This window comes from Cynocephalus volans, chromosome 1 (assembly GCF_027409185.1).
Source record: "Cynocephalus volans isolate mCynVol1 chromosome 1, mCynVol1.pri, whole genome shotgun sequence".
NCBI lineage: Eukaryota > Metazoa > Chordata > Mammalia > Dermoptera > Cynocephalidae > Cynocephalus > Cynocephalus volans.
The window spans coordinates 60,427,625-60,450,457 of NC_084460.1; the positions used below are offsets into that span (position 1 = coordinate 60,427,625).

Here is a 22,833-nt window from a genome sequence, read left to right on the forward strand (position 1 = left end):
CGGCGTGGACACAGGAAGTCCCGCCTCTGGACGCAGGGTGCTGGGGGCGGGGCGGGGCGGGCGCGGTGGCAGATTTCCTGGTTGTGTGACTCTGCGCTGGCCCTTCGCCACTGCGTTCGTTCTTTTAGTCCTTCAGTGAAAATTGAGCGCCTATGTGATCGGCCAGGTACCGCTTAAGCCGCTGGGGAAGGACCGAAAACGAAAGCCTTGTTCTGGAACTTAAATCCTAACGAAGCGATATGGGTAATAATCAAATAAATAGGGTATTAAGCGCTCTGAGGAAAAATGAAACAGGGGCCCAGAGTGACAGGCAGCGCCATTCTAAATAGAGTGGTCCTGGAATAGCTCCCTGAAGTGGTGATATTTGAGCAAAGACCTGAGGAAAGCGAGGCAGTGTCCTATGTAATAACAAGGGAGGAGCAATACGGGAAGAGGACAAGAGAACACAAACGTGAGGCCCACACACGTTTGGCGTCTGAGACGAAACTGAGGGGAGCAGTGTGGCTGGGAGAGGGGGGAGAAGACACGGGGCAGTACACGCAGAGACATGGTACTCCAAGCGAGGTCCCCGGACCACATCAACACCTCGTGGAAACTGGTTAAAACGGGTCAGAAAGGCAATGCAAAGATTCTGGCCAAATCATTAGACCTATTGAATCAAAAAGCTGGAGGTGGGGGCCCAACGATCTTGCCCTCCAGAAGGTTCTGATGCTGAAGTTTGAGAACCACTGATGTAGGGCCCTGTAGGCCATGTCAATAACTTTGGATTTTATTACGAAATGGGAAACCATTGGGCAGTTTTGAACAGAGAAATGACAATCTGATTTCATATTAAAGGATAACCCTACACTGGCTGCTGTGTTGAAGATAGACTTTACAAGGTCAAGGACAGCTATTGCAGCAGTCCGGATAGGAAACCGCTGGCTTTACGAGGGTCGTATGGGTAAAGGTGATGAAAAGTTGTTCCATTCTGAATATATTTTGAAAGTAGAGTGGATGTGATTTTCTGACTGACTTGATAGAGTAGTAAGAGGGAGTAAAAGATAACTCCAAGATTTTTAGCCTGAGCTACTGCAAAAATGAAGATATACCTTAGGGAAGGTATGGGTTTGGAGGATGGTTTGGGATACATTAAATGTGTGTGGCTGTGTTAGTCTGCTCAGTCTGCCATAACAACGTACCACACACTTAAACAACATAAATTTATTTTCTCACAGTTCTGGAGGCTGGGAAGTCCAAGAATAAGGTCCAGCAGAGTTCTCTTCTTGGTGAGAGCCTGCTTCCTGGCTTGCAGAAGCTGCCTTCTTGCTGTGTCCTCACATGGTGTAAAGAGATCTCTGGTGTCTCTTCCTCTTCTCATAAGGATACCAGCCCTGTTGGATTAGGGCCCCACCCTTATGACCTTTATTAATTTCTATCACCTCACAGATCCTATCTTCAAATACAGTCACATTGGGGTTTAGGGCTTCAACATATGAATTTTGGGGAGGATGCAATTCAATCTATAGCAGTGACCTATTAGACAATTAAATGGATTGTCAAGAAGGAAGTTGCGTGTGAGTCTGAAGTTCAGTGACCTAGAAATATAAATTTGGGAATTGTTGACATATCCATGGTAATGAAGCTATAGAACTGCTTGAGGTTACCTAGGAAATAAATATAGCTGAAGGGAAGGTCTAAGGATGGAGGACATTTCCCAGTGAACAGGCTGCAAGATAAAGGAGAATTGGCAACACCCAGTTGAGCAGTCAGTGAGATAGTAAAATCAGGAGTCGTGGAAGTCCTGATTTTATTTCATCTCATTGCAAGGTGAAGGAAGTGATCAACTGTGTTAGATGCTGATCGGCTGAGCACACTGAAGACTAAGAGTCAGTCAAAGGATGTGCAATGTAGAGATCCATTAGGTCAATGGCTTCAGTAAATTGAAGGTTTGTTGGTGCCTTACTCAAGAGGTGGAGGAACTACATTTTTAAAACTGGCTTTTATGTTTTTATATGTTCCCTTTGATTAAAGTAAAAATCTTGGAAACTAGAGGAAAACATAGCAAAGGCTTTTTGGGGGGACAGCTGGCCGGTATGAGCAAAGGCTATTTAAGTCATATATAACACTACCCACTTGCTATCTACATTTTGTCTTATTTTCTTCCAGGCTTTTTTTCTATGAGTAGGTGTTTTTACACCATGAAGATGTTACTTGGACATATGACGATTTTATATCCTCCTAACATAAGCTTTGTTCATTCATTAAAATGAGTGTTTAATATCCCATTGTATGGTAATATCATAATTTACTTAGCTAAACCCTTATTTGGGGGCATTGGGGTAGTTCCTGTTTTTCCTGTTATAAATAGCTCTATGATGAATATCATTGGATGTAATTCTTTAACTGCATCTTATCGTTTTCTTAAGGCAAATTTTGAGAAGTGGAAATGTGGCCTTTTTTCAACCTGTTGCTGCCAAACCTGGTTAATTTGACTAAAGGGGGTGATGAGGAAGAGTGGCTAATCTAACATTTTCATAATTAAGAAAATATTTCATACTAAGCAAAAATTCCCACGTATATCATAAAAGTTTAAAAATTACAGATAAGCAAAAAAAAATCTATTCATAACTCTACCACCACTTGAGTGACATATATCCTCCCAATATTTTTTCCAAGTATCTTTAAACAAAAAGTGGGATTATGCTATACCTCTTATATAACTTCCTCTATGTCAATAATATATGAAGAGTTCCACTATATGAATATACTACAATTTATTTGATCCATCCCTCTGATGGTTAATTTTATGTATCAACTAGACTAGGCTACAGTGTTGTTCAAACACAAGTCTAGATGCTGCTATGAAGGTATTTTTTAAAGATGTGATTAACATTTACATCAGTAGACTTTAAGCAGATTACCCTCAGTAATGTGGGTGGGCCTTGGCCAATCAGTTGAAGGCCTTAAGAGCAAAGACAGGTTTCCCAAGAAAAAGAAATTCTGCCTCCAGACTGCAAAATAGAAGTTCTGCCTGAGTTTCCAGCCTTTGGACTCAAGACTGCAACATCAAGTTTTACCAGAATTCTTGACTTGCCAGCCCCCACAATTGTGTGAGCCAATTTTTTAATCTCTTTCTCTCGCAATGGAATATATATGTATATATTGACATAGATTTATATATAAATTTTTTTCTCCCTCTGAGAACCCTAATACAGATTTTAGTACAGGGAAATAGTCCTGCTGTTACAAATATCTATAACGGTGGAAGTGGTTTTGGAATTGGGTGATGGGCAGAGGTTGAAAGAATTTTTAAGTGCATAATAGAAAAAGGCTAGATTGTCTTGAAGAGACTGTTAGTCAAAATATGAACATTAAAGGTGATTCTGGTGAGGGCTCAAATGAAAATGAGGAATATGTTATCGGAAACTGGAGGAAAAGTGATCCTTGTTATAAAGTGGTAGAGAACTCGCCTGAACTGTGTTCTGTTGGGTGAAAAGTAGGACTTTCAAGTAATAAACTTGGATATTTTGCTGAGGAAATTTCTATGCAACGGTTGAAAATGTGGCCTAGTTTCTCCTTACTGCTTACAGTAAGATGTGAGAGGAAAAAGGAGAACAAAAACAAACAAAAAGAAGAAGACGTGAGAGGAAAGAAATACATTGAAGAAGGAATTAAGCAAAAAGGAACCAGAACTTGGAAGATTTGGATAATTCTTAGCCTTATCCATATTGTAAAAAATGAGAATATGTGCTCTGGAGAAAACATGGCTAAACAACCATTTGCAAGAGATTAGGTATGTGGCTTATAGATCCAATCAACCATCTCAGCATAAATCCTGGGGCAGTTTGGACTGAAGGGACAGAGATGGTATGACATGAAGGAAGTCATTTGGACTTCTGGGATTCTAAGGCAGGAAAGGGACTGATAGAGCTCTCCATCTGTGAACATGTCATCCTTCAAGAAAATGGAAGAATGACCCTGAGGGTAGTTCAGAGGCTTCTGACACTCTCAAAGAGACAGGCCCAGGGTGTGGAACTACTGCCTCCTTAGGGGCAGGGCCACAGCCCAGTGGGCCCTGAGGAAAGAGCAGCACACCAATGAGGATAACTTTTTTTCTTTTTTGGGAGTGGCTGCTGACCAGTAAGGGGATCTGAAACCTTGACCTTGCTGTTGTCAGCACCACACTCTACTAAGTGCTAACCAGCCAGCTGGATTATTCTCAAGCCTTAAAATCTAATGTAATTTGCTCTGCTAGGTTTCAGACTTGCTTAGGAACTGCAAGTCTTTTTCCTTCCAATTTCTCCCTTCTGAAATAGGAATGTCTACCCTCTCCCTGTCCCACCATTGTAATTTGTAAGCAGATAACTTGTCTGGTTTCACAGTTTCACAGATGGAAAAGAATTTTGCTCCAACAGGAATCATACACTAAGTCTCACCCATAATGATTTGGCTGATTTAGATTATGAGATTTGAGCTGATGTTTAGATATTGGACTTAAAGTTGATGCTGGAATGACTAAGACTTCTGGGGATGGTGAGATGGGGTAAACGTATTTTGCATGTGGGAAAGTGTATTAGTCTGTTTTTGTGTTACCATAATGGACCCAAGACTGGGTAATTTATAAGAACAGAGGTTTATTTGCTTACGATTCTGGAACAGCTGCATCTGGTGCAGGCCTCAGGCTGCTTCTACTCATGGTGGAAAACAGCAGGCAGCGGGGGGGTACAAGCAAATCACATGGTGAGAGGAAGTAAGAGAGAGAGGGGCAGTGCCAGGGTCTTTTAAACAGCCAGATCTCACAGTAACTAATAGAAAACTCATTCACTACCCACACCCCCCAGGGAGAGCTTTAATCCACTCATGAAGGATCCAACCTCGTGACTCCAACAGCTCCCAACACTACCACATTGGGGATCAGATTTCCACATGAGTTCTGGGAGGACAATACATCCAAATTCCATCGTAAGGATATGAAGTTTTAGGGGCCAGAGGACAGACTGCTATGGGTTGAATTGTGTCCCAAAAGATATTTCGAAGTCCTACCCCTAGTACCTCAGAATGTGGCCTTATTTGGAAATAGGGTCTTTACAGACGTCATCAAGTTAAAATGAGATCATTAAGGTGGCCCCTAACTGTTGTCCTTATAAAAAGGGGAACACATACAGAGGAACAGATAAAACAGAAGAATACCTTTTGGTGATGGAAGCAGAGACTGGAGTGATGCTGCCACAAGCCAAGGAATGCCTGGGGCTACCAAAGGTTGGAAGAGGCAAGGAAGGATTCCCCTACAGGTTTCAGAGGGAGCATGGCCCTGCCACACCTTAATGTGGAATTCTAGCCTCCAGAACTATGAGACAATAAACTTCTATTGTTATAAGCCACCCAGTTTGTGGTACTTTTCTACGACAGACCCTATTGTTGGATGTTTAGTTTCAATTTTGGGCTTTTATAGATATATTGTACCACATCCACAATCATTTCCAGAGGATTAATTCCTAGATATAAAATTGCTAGGTCAGAGGATATTCAAGATTCTGAGTCTGACTTGCAGTTAAGTTGGCCTCTATATGAAAGTATTTAATTATCTTCACTACCCTGTGAGAGACCATTCTTTATACTCAGTAGGTAAGACAGGAGGCCTTGTGTTTGTTTTTCATCACCACTAAGTCCTGATTTGGGTAATCAAGATATCCAAAGATACACCACAGCAAGTTTGGTGGGACAATATAGACTTTGATACTAGAAAGATTTAGTTTAGTTTCAATGTTTCTAGGTTCATCTCTGCTTGGTCTCCTATAGTGATCAACTCAGGCAAGGGGAAACAACTAAAAACATGCTGTGTCCAAGAACAGATCTGGACAAACCAATCACAGTGGAAATAAATATCAGCTTTATTAACACTCAAAGTGCCATTCATTTATATTCATTCCATAGTCCAGGCTACTTAGAGTAAGCCTTTGCACCACAATCTTTCAAAAACAACATGTAAGAAAAAGCAATTTTCATTGTGCTAATTATTGCAGGCCTTCATGCATGATAAATCTAAACAAAGATGTGTGCCAACAATATACAAATTTCCATATAAACAAAGTCATTGATCACTAACAAAATAGAAAGAAACATGGTTTCTTTTATATTAGATTTTTTTAAAAAGCTATTTACCAGCAAGAAAAAACAAGTATATAGAACTTATAAAACTCAGCAATTCTATACATTTTTACAAGCACAATTCTGAATGAACGACACAAAGTCAAAATGTGCATGAAATGTGGCACATACCACAATATATCTGGCTTTTGATAGGTTTTTCTAATCGCACCGGTTCCTTTTTTCATAAGCTTAGTGACATTCAACTTTAACAGTGGACTTTATTCCCAACACAAGTAATTTCACATGGTACCGCATATTAAAAACAAGGTTTTCTTTTAATACAATAATATTATCAGATTGGAAATTTAATTTCCAACTCTTTTTCTGCTTAAAACACACAGTACAATATGAAGACACACAGTTTGGACATTTCTAAACCAATTTATAAATCAGTTACAGAGAATCAAAATGTACTGTTCTATAAACCCAGACTGACCTTGCCCAGTAAGGGAAAAACTAAAAGTTGAAAGCTTTTGGGGGTAAAATAAAGGAAGTATCCAAAAACAACAGTAGGACAGGCCAAAAGCAACTAAAGATATAAAAATCTTTACACCCCTTCAAGACAATTTAGTTTCTCACATTTTTTCACAGCTCTGAGAATTCAAAGGCCATTTTAGTGAACAGTGTGTTTTTGCCACTGCTTAAAACCTATTTTTCTCTTAATTTGCATTTCACAGAATTCTCAAAGGAAAATCCAGTGCTTTTTCTTGCAATAGTATTTTAATTGATCTCTAAGTACAATTTTTGTCCAATTCTGGAAATACAAATACATTTTAAATGGTTAAAAACAAAATTAAAAAAATATTTTTGATCAGCCAGCTGAAAATATATTCCTATAGTAAATAATCTCTCAGAAAGCTCTTATATATATTTAATTATCCTAAATAATACACTTATAAAACAAGTTCATAAAAATGTAGAAATGAAATGAAAATTAAGAACTTACTGGGATATATCCATGAGCCTACAGACATGAAAAGACATCACACAAACACACATCCCCTGATACACAGAATTACAAAGCATACTTTCAACTTAGTAATGGATTTTAGAATACATTATAAAATTAGAAAATAATGTTGAACTCCTGAGTTCTTCAACAAAGATAGAACCATAGATAAGTATACTTTGTAAAAGCAAGAAGGTCCATTTAAGTCAGTAATAGCAGTGCAGTAACTGATACCTACATCTTGAAAGAAGTTAAAATAGACAGTAGTTCAGTGCACGCATTCACAATACTCATACACTCAACAATTATTGGTCAGAGTAGTAGGTCAGTGTACAAATTAAACATTTTCAAAAATGTGCAAAAAAGTCAACCTTGATAGGGAAAAAAAACTTTGTACATAATTATAAACTGCCTAGCACTCAAATGAGATTAAAAACATTTACAGAGAGAAACCAATAGGTTAAATATAAAGAATTTAATGGCTACATTGAAAAATGTACATTAAGTCAAAGAGTAAATTTACAAATTAATAATTACAGTTTGTAACAATTAAAAGTTTATTCTCAAATTTATCCAAGTTTACTTTTATTTACAATGAATAAAAAGAACCATGTGAAATGTAAGAGATGTCAGACATTAAAAGTATTTTTGGTATTAACTCCTTTATATTTCAGAATGCAGGGTAGCAAATTTTAAAACCAATAACAATAGAAAAAATGTAAACCTTTTACTAATTAAGATTGTATTAAAACAATTGTTTGTTTTTCAAGAAGTATTCTTAGCCTTAGACAGTATACTTTCAATTAAATAGAGTATATTGCAAGGGTTTGGCCCACTTTCTTTTGCCCATAAGCCTCTCCAGCTCAAATATTTCTACTAGTCCTCTCTCCTCATTCCAGGTGGAGAAGTCTTAGGAAAAATGAAAATATGTCAAATACATTTTTGAGTAGGTATCTAATAGAGTTTATGATGTAATTTCATTAGTTCTCTCTCCCCTCCAAGTAATGCTAATGCTAAAATCATCACTACTTATGCTTTTAAAAAATAAGTTCTAAAAAAAACATAAATAAGTGAATACAAAACTGTTTTTCAGTATAGTCATGAACTTTACTGTTCTCAAATGTCATTAAGGGATTCAGAAATCCTTATTTATGAGGACAAATTCTGCACATATACTGGAGAGTGGACACTTCCTTATGTTCCAAAATGTCTATGGCACAAAGCAGATATTAGTCCATAACCTACTTTTCTTCACAGCTTTGCTGAAACTCCCCTCAAGTCAAACACAAGTTCACCAATGTTAAGACACTAGGAAGAAAGTATGCCAACAACCTGAGGCATCAGATGTTAGTGTATACCTATGCGCATCTACGGTCAAGTGGTATTAGTAAGATTGGCACATGTACAACCTTAAGTTCATAATGTCTATATTGTTCCTTAACAGTTGAATTCTACATGTCTAAATGCAAACACTGAGCACCTGTCCTTTTCCATGAAGAATTTATTGGAACACAAACTCTACGAGTACCTGCTTTATCATTTTTATACTATTAGCTTACAAGTGGCCAGAAGTAACAGTGCTAAACATTTTGGTTATGTGTACCGGGAATATAAAAGCTTTGGTTTAATGTGATTCTGATAATACAAATTGTGATACAAACAAGAAATCATCAGGCAGAGGGAATAATAGTACTCACAGATTTAATGTCTTTGCTGTTATTAATAAAAATACCATATGACTATCAATTACAATGCACAATTATGAAAAATATGAAGAATTATGAGACTGTATACAGGTAACTGATAAAATTTACTCTTTTCTCTACTATAGCTATGACTCCTCCCTCACCTTTTGAAGCTCAACCTTAACTGCTCTCACTACTGCCAAGAAGAGAACTTCTAGGCTCCTGAGAGCTCATTACCATCTACAGCTCTGAAAGGTGAGTATGGAGAGATGGTTGGCCCCGATACCTCCCACACCTATTATAACATCTTGTCCAGACCTTGGCATAAGTCAAAGCAAAGCTAAAGACTATGAAGTAGGAACAGTGGCTTCACAGCACGCCTTCCCTAGCCAACCAAAAAGAGGTATAAGAAAATTTCCTTTTAAATACTTGGTAAGCTAAGGAAGCTTGTTTTGATAATGTGTGGTAGAATTTCTATTCCAAAGAGTTCATGAAGAACTATGTAAAATCAATTAATTTCTATTTAAGAATTATATATAAGCTCGTTATTAAACACATTCACACACACACACACAAATTGTATTTTAATCTACTTTTAGCAACCAAGAGCTTGGCAATTTACAATATCTTTAAACAATCACTTGCACTAGCTACTTGTGGAAAATGTACTAGTGTTCCTATCTGACGATACTATACTCATCCATCATCAGTAGGTCATACATTTTTGAGCTGTTCTTCCAAGAACAGAGACTGATCTAATGAACATTCACACCTTTGCTTCCTTCCTTCCCACCCCTGCCCCAGCTTCAAACAACACCCACCCACCCACCCACCCCACACACACTTCACAGAGAAGTAAGCTAGAGTATTAGTAAAAATGTTAGTTAAAAAGGATTAGATTTTCCTATCCCTGGATTTTTTGCTCATTGCCCTAGGCCTCTTTGCCTCGACATTTACAAACCATCTAAATGACCTCTTTAGGGCAAATCACTCTAGCTCAGCTATGAAAATTGTAATTGAACCATGATACACAAAGAACTTGGACAGTACCAATGTGATAAAAAATCAAGTAATCAACCTTGAAAACAATTTACTATGTCTTTTTATAATGAGAATACCTCTTTCTATGCCTATCTTAGGAATTCACAAATAGTGGAGAATGCAGTGTGTCTATCACAGACAAATGCTAATGTTTCTCTCTTAACATTTAAAAAATAAATTAAAAAGGGAGGTAGAAAAGGGTAGGAAGAGAAAGCAGGCATTAAGAAACATTTAAGGGCCAATACACAGTCTAAGGCCAAATGAACTCTTGACTGATTTTGGAAAAATCTTCATTTTGGTGGGTAACTAATTATTATTAATATAAAATAAAATTAAGGCATACAGAGAAAAAGGCACTACTAAAAATTAACAATTAAATTGCTTTTCATTAACATTTAACCAATCTTAAAATTCAAATAAATATGAACATTACATTAATACAAAGGCCAAACTTAACGATAAATCAATATGGTCTCAAGAAATTTTCCTGATATTAGCATAAATAACATTGTTGACAGAGTTTAGCTTCTATCAAATGTTTTGGGTATTTTCAAAATTTAGACCAAAAGAAAATTTTTTTTCTTCAAACGAGACAGCTGGAAAAAAAAAAAAAACTATTACGGAATAAATGTTCCGCATCACTGGAACTGTTTGAGTAGAGGCTGGGTTTTGTAGTAAGAGGGGTCCTGAGAGAGAGGCTGCCTGACCTAGGGGAGGTCCCTCCAATTTGGCAATACTTTTACTCTAATCCCTGTTGTTAATGACATTCAGTTTGTAACAGGCAATGATTATGCAAAATTGCTTTCCCCTTACTTCATAAAAAATAATCATAACATTTTAAAACATTATCGCTGAACTATCAGTTTGGGTATGCCATAAAATAACTGTTTGTCCATGTTCCTCCAAGACTATGACTTCCTCAAGGATGTCAATTTTGTCCCTGACACAATAATTCAGAATTACTGAATAAGCAAATGAAAAAAGATTCACTCTATTTTTAAAAATGGATAGATTTGTATATCTGATTGAAACCACTGATTTTACATCAAGCTACTGCTATTGGTTCCTAGACCCCAAATGAAATCATTGGCACAGAAGTCTGCCATGGTCCAAGAAGTCTGCATCTGGCTTGGTCATCGTGCTAAACTATTCAGACTTGATTTTTAGTGATTTCATGTATCATAACAAGTCTACCTCAGAATTACTACAGACCAGACATGACATATGCAAGAGCTGGAGGAAAACTACTGTAAAGAAACACTTTCACCTTTTTTATGTAATTTCTATTGGGGGTAAGGTAAGACTCTAAGTGAAAACCAATTCAATTTACTCTGTAATCAAAGTTTTTAATTTTTCTTTTATAGTTCAGCATGTCAATCTGTTATATATGTTATGTAAGGGTGACTGTGCCTTTTAAAACTTTTAAGGGCAATAGTCTTAGTCACTTTTTAAATTAGAAACGTTTTGTAGGGCCAACGGCGTGGCGCACTTGGGAGAGTGTGGCGCTGGGAGCGCAACAGCGCTCCCACCGTGCAGGTTCAGATCCTACATAGGGATGGCCGGTGCGCTCGGTGCGGATGACACCAAGCCAAGGGTTGCGATCCCCTTACCGGTCACAAAAAGACAAAAAAAAAAAAAAGAAAGAAACATGTTTTGTAAACAAAGAAAAGTGCTGAAATATTTCAAGATATTCATACTGAATTTTTCAAAGTCTGTATACTTTTAAAGAATTACAACCCATCAAAATCTCCCTTAGTCATTATGATATTTTTATTTAATACACTTTGTTTGCAATGTAAAAGATCTTATATTTGGTCCAAGCCTAAGTCATGCCACTGAATCTCTCGAGGCCTAAGTAGAAAGATATTTCCTGAAAAGCACGTGTGAGACTGCTAGTGAATCTTCTCCAGCACCAAAAAGTCTGCCACTGTCAAAGCAGAATGCATTTTAAAGGCACAAAGTCAGCAGTCTGGCCATTTTCCAGCCTCAGCAAAGAAACATTACAGTATAGAAGAATCAGCTGTGCATTTAAAAAACAAAAATTCAGTTAGTCATCTCAAAAAGTTCAAATTTCATTTGTTGATCCATACCATTATTAGAAAGAACAAAAAACTGGAGTGTTGTATTTAACTTCCCCTGATAAAGGTGTTTTCTTTCAAAAATTTCTTTTTATGTACTTTTGGTCTTCCATACCCCCTACCCCCACCTTCAAGCTTTCTTGTTCTAGTAGTTTTTATATATATTAACTTTTATTGTGATTTTTGGTACCTTCACAATTTGTTTGAAATAAATTCACATCATATTTTATATAATAAGTCTGTAAACTATTAGTCTATTTTTAAGTCTTTACGTAAAGATTACTTTCCCATAGGTAATAATATTTTTCTTATAAAGCAAAGGTTTTCTGAAGCAGTGTTAAAGTAGTATGTAGTTTCTTTCAGGTGCCTTTATTATCTATCAAATTTAAAAAAGAAAAAGGAGTCTGAAAAAAGCAAGCAATTTTGCTTTGGGTTCCAGAGTCTCCCCAGATTTCTCTCTAAAGAGTATTTGTCTCATACTTATATTTTGCACTGCTGGTTACCCTGACAGACCAAAAATGAGCCAAAAGGAAATCAAAACCACACAAGACAAAGAAACAAAGGAAAAGCTCACTGGTCCAGATACCATGGTCTTGCTCAAGTAGAAAGGATGCCCTCAATCATAAAAGATATAGAAAGTATAATAGATCCACACACTTGGGGATTATGTTTCTAGCACAAGTTTTGGCAGTTGATTTAGGAGGGGGACACCTAATTCCTATTCTTCCTTGCAAGCTGCTTCCATGGATTTTAAGAGTATGGGAGAAGCACTGAAACTAATTTTGTGCTTTGATTTCTTTTCAGACTAGCTTAATGGAATTTCAGATATTCCTAGAGGGAATGCCAGGTAGGACCTTGATACAGTAAACCAAGATCTACCTAACTTCAGATACAAAGTTTCAGAAGAGTGCCTAAATGAGCATACCTTTTAGCAGAAAATAAAAATACGTGAATCCCTTATGAATCCCATGAAAGACATCAATCACATTTAGGGCCTCCAGGAAGACTATTATTTTCTAGATCTTTAAAAATAAAGTACGTAGCACTTGCTTTAATATGCTGAAAAAATTGCAAGTGGCCTAATTACTGATAATCCTCATGTTTTTCAGTAGCACAATTCCATTAGAGATAGTGGGACCTTTCCCAGCTATCTCTTTCTATTAAATGTCATTATACTAGAAATCCTGGCCGTTTTTAAACCTTCCTGTTAGTAGTTAACATTTTGTTTTGATATGCTTTTCTTTGCCTATAATTATGAACTGACTTTGAAAAAAGGAATATATACAGACAGCTGAGTTCAAAAGGCTCAGTGTTCAAACTCACTTTGTTTCTAAAATGGAAGAGTTACTGATTTGGGTGCAGTATGGAGCTGGTAAGGAAGTGATTGCTATTTGCTGTTTGTTAAGATTATTCACCCTTGACTTAAAGTAGTGATATCTACTCTTGTAAAATTCTCAATTTGCATTACAGCACTTTCTCTTTGAAATTTACTTTTTTGCATTTACTGCTTTGTAAATGGCTGACTCCAGTTTATAACTGGGACTGGTCTTTACATTGAGGTTTCTCTATCTTGGCACTTCTGACATTTTGGACAGGACAATTCTTTGGGGAGGAGGCGCTATCCTCGTGTATTATAGTCCATTTTGCAGCACCCCTGGCTTCCACCTACTAGTAGTATCCTCCCAGTTGTGGCAACCAAAAATGTCTCCAGGCATCACCAAATGCCAAGTGAAATTATTCTTGCTCCACCACTGACAATCAATGTTTTACATGCTATCTGTTTTTTTGAGGTCCTTAGTATTCTGTGATACCAAAAACAAAGGTTTCATTTCATGACACTAGATTTAACACACAGACACTCTGGACTGAAGTCTTACTTCCTAAAGAATGTTGTCTATGGGGAATCAGGAGCTAGATATATGAAGATAGTACACGATTTTGATTTTTTCTCCATTCCCTTAATTTTGGAACTTTCCCCCTCGAGTAAAGAACAAAGTTTAAAATAAACAACTTCATTCTTTTTTTCATTATTCGTGTTCACTGGCAAATGTGGTCTCTTCCACTGCTCACACAGATGAGAGCAATCTCCTTTTGTCTTTTACTAGGATTTGCTCCTTGACTTCCCATATCTGCTTTAAAACAAAACAGTATCTTTCTTTTTTTTTCAGCAGAAAGCTATCCCTCAAGGTTTATAGATTCCAGTAACATGGATCTATTATAGTGTATTTGCTTATTATACTGGTTAAGATTAACAAATAAACATACCTCTTACAGACTCATATTTTCTATCAAGACTCCTACTGAGCAAAAAGCTTGGTAGACAGAGGTTAGGATCTAAAGAATACAGATAAAAGAAGGAACCTATATTCTTTAAGTTGAGTACCTACCCTAAACTCAAGTTTAGGGCTCAACCCCACAAATGAGGATCTATTTTAAATACTATCACTAAAAACTACAAATTATACATCATTTTCTTTTGCTTGTTTTCTATGTCTCCCCATCAACACCAATATGTCAGTGATATAGGGAAGAACTCTACAATCTTTAGGTATTCCAAATGATTTGTTTGTACTAAAAAGAGTGACTATGTACTAAAGTGCTTTATCTCTCTGAACCACATCAGTACATTATAAAAATTAAAAAAAAAAAAAGTTTCAAGTTCTTGTAAAGGAAAAAAAAGGTTAAATATAAAAAATTTAGGTTACTATTATTATTATTAAACAAATTTAATCAAGAATCAAGAGAAATACTTTCCCTCTTGTCTTTTTTTTCTCCCCATCTCTCTTTTGTATAAAAAAGAAAAGTGCAGTCAGAGAGAAGGTGAATGAATAGATGGGAGCTGGGTAGAGAGGCACAGGAGAGGTTATTGGCTGCTAGTGATAATGCACAAACATGTGCCTTAAGAGTTCATCAGCTGAAGGTCTCAGTTTGGCCTCTACAAAGATCCGTTTGAGGAAATCTCGAGTATAGTCTGAGACATGAGGTGGCAGCTTTGGGTTGGTTGGCTGAGTGGCAATTTTAAAGATGGCAGCCATTGCTTCAAATTCAGCCCAAGGTGGCTTTTCAGTTAGCATTTCTACCACAGTACATGCTACACTCCTAAAAGGAAATAAAAAGCAATATATTACACAAACAATAGCATCATGAAAGCAAACTAGTTAGCTAGAAAATGAGAAATGGGATTCCATATATATTTAAATATTTCAAGTTTAAAGTTTCATTAAAAGGTTATAATTACATAAATCTGTAGTATAAACATAAAAATCAGTGAAAACAAACCTTGATTTAATGACTACCACTTAAATGGTTAGGCAAAGAACATTATTCATATTATTATTTTTTATATAATTTTCTAACCTGACATTAAAAATAATTTTTTGTCTTTATGTTACAAAGAATACAAGCATTAGAAATTATTTACCTTCAGGTGCCTAAAATGAATGTCTATTAAAATCTTTTCTGGGTGGGAAGTAAGAAATGGCCATTTTATGTTCTAACTTAAAATTATTAAGCAACTAAAGATTAACTGAATTATAAGACACTGACAACAAAGATTAATTACTTTTAAAGTTCTTTAGGGAAACAAAATAAGATAGCTTTCTAATGCTAAGATTTGCTTAAGATGAAATCCTTCCTATAAAATGGAAGATAGGTTCAATGACTCTAAATATTTAGTCAATGATAAGCCTCCATGAAGCATAATTAAAATGGTGTTAATCCTTGCAATCTTTACACTGATTTCAAAAGTGCAAAAGATCATTTAAATCTGGCTCAGTAATTTCAGCTCTGGGTGGGAATATATAAGAAGGCACAGGTAGTTTTCAGGCAAACCTCACATCAAAACCTACCAGATATCTGCTTTTCTGCCATAGCCTTCTCCACTGATAACTTCAGGGCTCATCCAGTATGGTGTGCCTGTGACAGACTTCATTCCTGTCCCCGAGAGACAGATGGTCTGAAGCCGTTTGCTGGCCCCAAAATCTCCTAGTTTGACATTGCCTGTTGAATCTCGCAGGATATTTGCGCCTAAAAATAAGATATATCCTCATTTCATTAATTTTATTGACAATCTGGAATTTTATTGACAATCTGGAATATAAAAGAACAGATGGCAGAGAATTACTTAGTAGTTTCTTCAATCTGTCTTGAAAATTAAGCTGCTTTTCGTCTTCCAAGCAGTACCTGGCATAAAGCCAGTCACACAGTTGGTGCTCATTAAGAATTTGCTGCCTGAACACTGAATTTTTAGTCAGCTGTGTGTGCTTAGGACCTAAGAAGATTCTTCCACTGAAAAAAACTGATGCCAGGTGGGAGGTGAGGGTGAACAGAAAGAGAAAGGGAGAAAAGGACTAAGAATGAAGCTCAGTGAAGAACCAAGAAAGCAATAGCAGGCTCCCGGTCTCCAGTTTCTCTGTCATAAAGCAAGAAACCCATGGCTGAAATCTACTTCCCTGAGAAGCCAGCTTCTCCTCAAGAACTTCCTAAGGGAACTTCATAATCAAAAACTTCTAGCACTTTTTCTGCTATTACTTAAATATTAGTTACCTTATGTTTTAAAGTTTTTCTTAATACTGGGTTTTGCTTTAATTTTACTCTCAATTTCTATCTATATTTTAAGTGTCTGATAAGCATGAGCTTTTCATCTACTTTAAAATTTCATTTGCTTTTATGATTAACTTTAGACAGCTTTAGATTTACAGAATAAATGCAAAGACAGTACAGAGAGTTCCCATATACCCCCACACCCAGTTTCCCTATTATTAATATCTTATATTATTACGGTACATTTGCTATAATTAATGAACCAATATTGACACACTATTATTAACTAAAGACCACACTTTACTCAGATTTCCTCAGTTTTCCCCTAATGTCTTTTTTCTGTCCCAGGATCCCATCCAGGATCCCACACTATATTTAGTCATTATGTCTCCTTAGGCTCCTCTTAGGTGTGACAGTTTCTCAGACTTTCCTTGTTTTTGACAACCTTGACATTTCTGAGAAGTACTGGTCAGGTTTTTGTAGAATGTCCCTCAATTAGGATTTGTCTCATGTTTTTCTCATGATTAGACTGAGGTTATAAGTTTTTGGGAGGAAGACCCAAGGTAAAGTGTCATTTTCATCACATAACATTAAGGGCACTCATACTGTCAACATCACTGTTGATGTTAACCTTGATCACCTGGCTTGAGATGGTGTTTGTTGGGTTCTCCACTGTAAAGTCATACCCTATCCCCACTGTACTCTTTGGAAGAAATTTACCATGCACAGTCCATAATAAAGAAGTAGGGAGCTATGCTCTGGGCTAAGTAGCTATATAAATTACTTGTAATTATTCTGCAGAGGAGATTTGTCTCCTCTCTCCTATTTATTAAATCATTTATTTATATCACTATGAATACATGGATATTTACTGTGTACTTTGAGTTGTAATCCAGTACTATTTTATTTTGCTGCTCAAGGTGTATCAGCTTTGGCCATTGGGAGCTCTTTCCATTGGCTCCTAAGTCCCTTTGCCATACCCCCCCATCACTGTGTTCTTGTTTGGTTTTGTCCTTTGGGTTGTTTTTGAACACTTTCTTACTTTCCGGCACTAGAAGATGCTCCAGGCTTATCTTGTATACTTCCTGCACCAGTCCCAGAATCAGCCATTTCTCCAAGGAGCCCTGGTTCCTTCCAGTGGAGAATGTATCAGAAATCAAGACCTGGGTGCTAGGCTCATTTGTTTTTTATTTTCTATTTTTCCTCTTATTTTTTAAATTCAGTCTTTTTTCTGGGATTATAAGCTAGTCTCAATCTTTTATAAATTACTTCTCTTCTCACTTTTAGATTTTTCTATAAATTACCTGGTTTAAAATAGCTATTTATTTTATCTAATTTTAATTTTTAAATTTTACTTCAATTCTTACTTTTATGTCTCCCATAACATTATAGACCAGAGAGAACGTAGACTCTTCATCCCCACCATAAGCTTCTGTACTTATCTTTCTTTTCTCCCAGCAAATCCTTCAGCCTCATCAATGATGGTTCTCCAAAGTTCATCTCCAGGATCCATTCTCTGAATACCTTAAGCCTAAATGTGCCCTGATACCAGTGACCTTCTAAAACAGCACTGCCTACTTAACATCCTCCACCATCCAAAACTTAAAAAAGGACTCTGTCAAAAAAGCCACCATCTCCAAAATACTTAACCAGTGGAAGGACAACAAACAAACCAGTTTTCCTAGATATAAGCAGTGAAGGAACAGTCCCAGGCAAGTCAGAAACAGGAAGGGCTTATAATGCTGAACCAATGCTCATCCACAGGAGGGGCCGAGGAGGAAATGGGAAGCCAGTTTCCTGACAGAGTTTTCTACTTACTTAAAACTTATTCTGGGTAAGTTAAAAGTAAGTTATTGAGACTTTTCAAACATACACAAAAGTGGACAGAATAGTTTATGTACCCATCACCCAGCACCAATATCCATTTGGACAATGCCCCAACCATACTGTCCATCTTCCCCATTCCCTCCCACAGTGGCTGAAGCAAATTCAAGATATCATGATCAATAAATAGTTCAGTACATATCTTTAAAAGATAAGGATTCTTATCACACCTAAGAGGATGAATAATAATTTCTTAATATTATCAATATATACTTGGTGTTCAATTTTTTAACACTAAAATCAAAATAAGATCTACACATTAAGTCTTTACTAATCTAAAGGTCCCTCTGATTTTTTTTCTTTGCATTTTTTTTCCTTGCAATTTATGAAGAAACTAAGTTGTCTGCCTACAACTTTGTCATGGTCTAGATTTTGCTGACTGTACCCCAAGGAGTCATTTTAACATGCTCATCTGTCCTATATATACATTCCATAATTTAGTAGTTGGACCTGGAGTCTTGATCAGATTCATGGGGTTGGGGGACAAAACTAGATAGATATTGTATTCTAGACTGTCTCAAAACTAGACATATTGTATTCTAGACAGTCTCTATTTTAGTAATGACAGCAGCTCTTAATGTTTAGTGCCTATATCTATTAGTTCATTAATGCTTGTGAAATAGCCAAAATACTTCTTTTTTTGTTTGCTTTTGTTGTTGTTGCTGGCTGGTACAGGGATCTGAACCCTTGACCTTGGTATTACAATACCACAATCTAACCGACTGAACTATACTTCTATTTCCTTTTATCCAGTATTTGGTCTTCAGTGGTATAGTTTGTTTTTTTTAAAAAAGGCAAAATAGAGGAACCAGATTTTGAATAAGCTGGTTCCCTAGTACTAATGATCAATTCATTTTTATTCTAAGTTTCATTATGAACTCATGGGTTTAAACTTAAAACCACTCAACTATCCTTCCTGTTCTCTTACTATTTAAAAGTTGCTCATAAAAATTTGGGGAATAAGAAAAAGTATGTAGAAGAAAACAACTATCACTTACCTTGTCATCTGGCAATAACCACTGTTAATCATATGGAAATTTCTCTTCTAGGTCATACTTGAATTTTACAAATTTGAGATCATAATGCACATCCAATTTTATATTTTACTTTTTTCCCTTATCAATATATTTGCCCTATAATGCTTTAATATCACCTTGCTTCCAACTTCCTCATTTGACCAGGATGGTTCATCACTCTTTCTGGCAAGGTTAGAAGAGGATCCACTCAGAGGGTAGCTCCCTCAGCTCCTTTGCCTTGCCTCATTATGAAGGCTAATGAGAAGCTGGCTTGAATAGAGACTGTTCCTAATAGAATAATTTCTCTGTGAGGTTCTTTATGATATCAGGTTTCATGCTTAACAACTGAGGTCTGCCTGAGATGGGTAGATCATGAGCCATGTCCCCATCCTCTCAGACTCACTACTAAGCCCCATTCTAGTACATGTAATCTGACTCAGGCATTCTGGAGATTCTACCCTATCACCAGAAACTAGTTAGGAATGGTCTCCTTGGCCTAAATGTGGATAGTCAGTATATGCCACACCACAGAAAGGAAGCAAAAGCCTGAGAGCTCCTAAAAGCCTCCAGCAAGACCAATGAATAATATATTTATACACACATTATTTATATTGATAAAGTGACTTCTAAATTTGGGGTCACAGCCCAGTTTTACAGAATCCAACCTCCAGGAACGCATCACAGTACAGAGCTCTAATAAGCACTCTCCAATCGTACACCTCCCCACCACTTGCATTTGTGCCACTTCATGCATTTACTTACATACCTGACTCCTGAAAACAGCTAAGATTATGAGTTTTAAAAAGTGAGTTTAACAAGTTGGAGTTCATCAAAGCTCAATCTTGGGCTCTTTTCTTCCCTCCTCTTTATTCTTTCCCTAAGTAATGACATCCATTCCCACGACTTTAAATATGATCTCAATATAAAGTATGTCATTGTCGTAGCTAAAGTATGTCATTGTTGTAGCTAACTTTTTCTAGGTACCAGGCACTATTTTAAGCATATTACATGCATTAACTCACATAATCCTTACAAGAATCCTATGAGTTGGATACTATTATCACCCTCATTTAAGAATGAGGAACTGAGGCATAAACAGGTTAAGTAACTTGTCCAAGGTAACACATTGATGGATAAAGCCAGAATTTTTGTTTTGTTTTGTTTTGGGCGGCTGGCCAGTACAGGGCTCCACACCCATGACCTTGGTGTTATCAGCACTATGTTCTCCCAAGTGACCTAACTGGCCAGCCCTAAAGCCTGAAATTGAATCAGGCCACCTGGTGGCAGAGCCCATACTCTTAATTACTCTATTCTACGGCCTATGCAGTATACATGAAAACATGGCCTCTCTTAATTTTGAACTTTATTGATTCTCTGAACCACCACAGTGGAGCTATTCATTTGTGTATGCCTGAACACCGGGCCTGGTCTGATGGAACATTGACGAAGCCCATGAGAAAGCAGAACTGTTTCCCTGTGATATTTTAGAGGCAGATGTATTAATTTAAATGTTAAATGTATTAACTATATATCACTTGTTTCATTCACATTCATAAAGAACTGTGTATTTAAAATAAAATATACCTCATTACTTACCTTTGATATCTCTGTGGACAATCATATTACTGTGCAAATAATGGACACCCTCTAGAATCTGACGGGTGTATTTCCTAGTCACATTCTCAGTAAGAGCTCCATAGGCTTTTAACTGGTCCTTAATTGAACCCTAGGATAAAAGAAAACACCACCAACAACAAACTATGGTTTAAAACTATGGTTTGAAATTAAAACCACTATTAAATCTTTATTTTTAAGAGTCCTAGTTCATGACTGGGAAGCTGCAGTTGGAGAGAGCCAGAATTCTCAGTAAAAACATAATATGCCATGCAATTTAACATAAAAATCATCTATATTCCCTAACCAGAACTTTAGAAAAGTATGGGTCACAGCTAGAGAAAGCCTTTAAAACTAATTTTTTGACTGATGCCCTTGTTCCTATGACTATTTGGTTCTAACTATATCCTACTCCTAAAAACATTTTTAAATGTTTTTAAAAGTTCTCTAGTACTTTTATCTTGCTTTTTTTGCCCTGACTATATTTTTGTTTTTCCCACTTGCTTATTTAAGTATGTCCCCTTGAATTTTACTTATTTGTTCTTACTCTGTTTTTAAAACAGTGTTTCCTTGACATCTGATGAATTATTTCTCAGGAGAAAGAATGCATATGATTAGAAAATCAGAATGCATATGAGATTAAGTTTTCCCTTTAGATAGTAAAGGGAAAACTTTATATCAACACTTTAGTTCAAAACATAAGATATATTGAAGGGGAATTTCAAATTTTCTTAAGTGTTTTTTAGAGCGGGATGAGGTACCATCTCTGAGACTGCTGAATCTGTCTGAGGTGAGACATAGGCACCTGAATTTTGAAAGAGATTCCCCAGTAATTCCAATGTGCAAGTTTGATTATTAACCACGACTTTAAAAGATGAAAATAAAAGGCTTCCTGAGGGACAAGTCTTTTTTTTTTGGATAGCTGGCCAGTATAGAGATCTGAACCATTGGCCTTGGTGTTACTGTAACACCACACTCTGAGCCAGCCCTACTAATCTTTTTCTAAACAAGAAAATATATCCAAATGTTTCTGCTTTCCTTAAATTTTGGTAAACCATGTACTCTGTCATATGAAAATACCTCCTTGGATTTTACAGATTTAATCATTTGCTGTTTCCACTATTCATGACCCGGAAGGGGCAGCAGTGTACAATTCTGTGGACCCAAATTTACAAACACACATGTGGAAAGCTGTAGGTAGCGAATGTGCCTAGTCAATCATTCACATCTACAATTCAGTGCGGCTTATTTGTTCATAATCTACTTACTGAGTCTCTATTTGTAGTAATACACAGAATAACTCTGGTAGACCTAGGGATGGCCAGTTAGCTCAGTCGGTTAGAGCATGGTGTTGATAAACTAAGGTCTAGGGTTTGATTCCTGTACTGGCCAGCCAAAAAAAAAAGAAAGAAAGAAACTCTGCTAGATCTGAGCTTTCCAAACAACAGGACAAAAAATACTTGTAGACTGCAAATGGCTACTGGAGTTATGCATCCTTTGGGCAGCTGGGCCAGTGGACATGGCTGATAACAGCTCCATCAGTGTAGTCTGTTTACCCCTGTGTACTATAAAAATGTTAACTTCTTCAGTGTGTACAACCTGAATGAGTTGAGAAGCACTGTGACAGCTAAAAACAGTGAGTGAGAGAGAAACAGAGTAACAGACAGAAGCTAAGGTACTAAAAATGAAAGAAAGTTATGGTTCCAAGTCCAAAAGTAGTTCTAGATAAACTAAAGAATGGAATGCTAAGTTTGGAAAAACTGAAAAATGGAATGACAATTTTGCCAGAGCTTGAATTCAGGGCATAAAAGAAGCCCATCACACTAAATTTAATGAGAAAAAATTATACAGCATCATTCATAAACTTGGTGATTCCTGAATGCCCAAGCCTA

The 22,833-nt window shown here is 36.6% G+C and overlaps 1 protein-coding gene across 2 annotated transcripts in view; it reads right to left on the minus strand.

Moving 5' to 3' along the window:
• Positions 1 to 14,590: 14,590 nt before the first annotated feature.
• Positions 14,591 to 22,833, minus strand: part of MAP3K2 (mitogen-activated protein kinase kinase kinase 2) — a 56,235-nt gene continuing 47,992 nt past the window's right edge. For both annotated transcript variants that reach the window (XM_063109829.1, XM_063109836.1), the window contains exons 15-17: positions 20,924 to 21,053; positions 15,734 to 15,911; positions 14,591 to 14,984 (exon numbers count right to left, since the gene is read on the minus strand). In XM_063109829.1, coding sequence (XP_062965899.1) covers positions 14,759 to 14,984; positions 15,734 to 15,911; positions 20,924 to 21,053 — 534 coding nt within the window. In that variant the 3' untranslated portion in view covers positions 14,591 to 14,758. The remainder of the gene's footprint in view (positions 14,985 to 15,733; positions 15,912 to 20,923; positions 21,054 to 22,833) is intronic.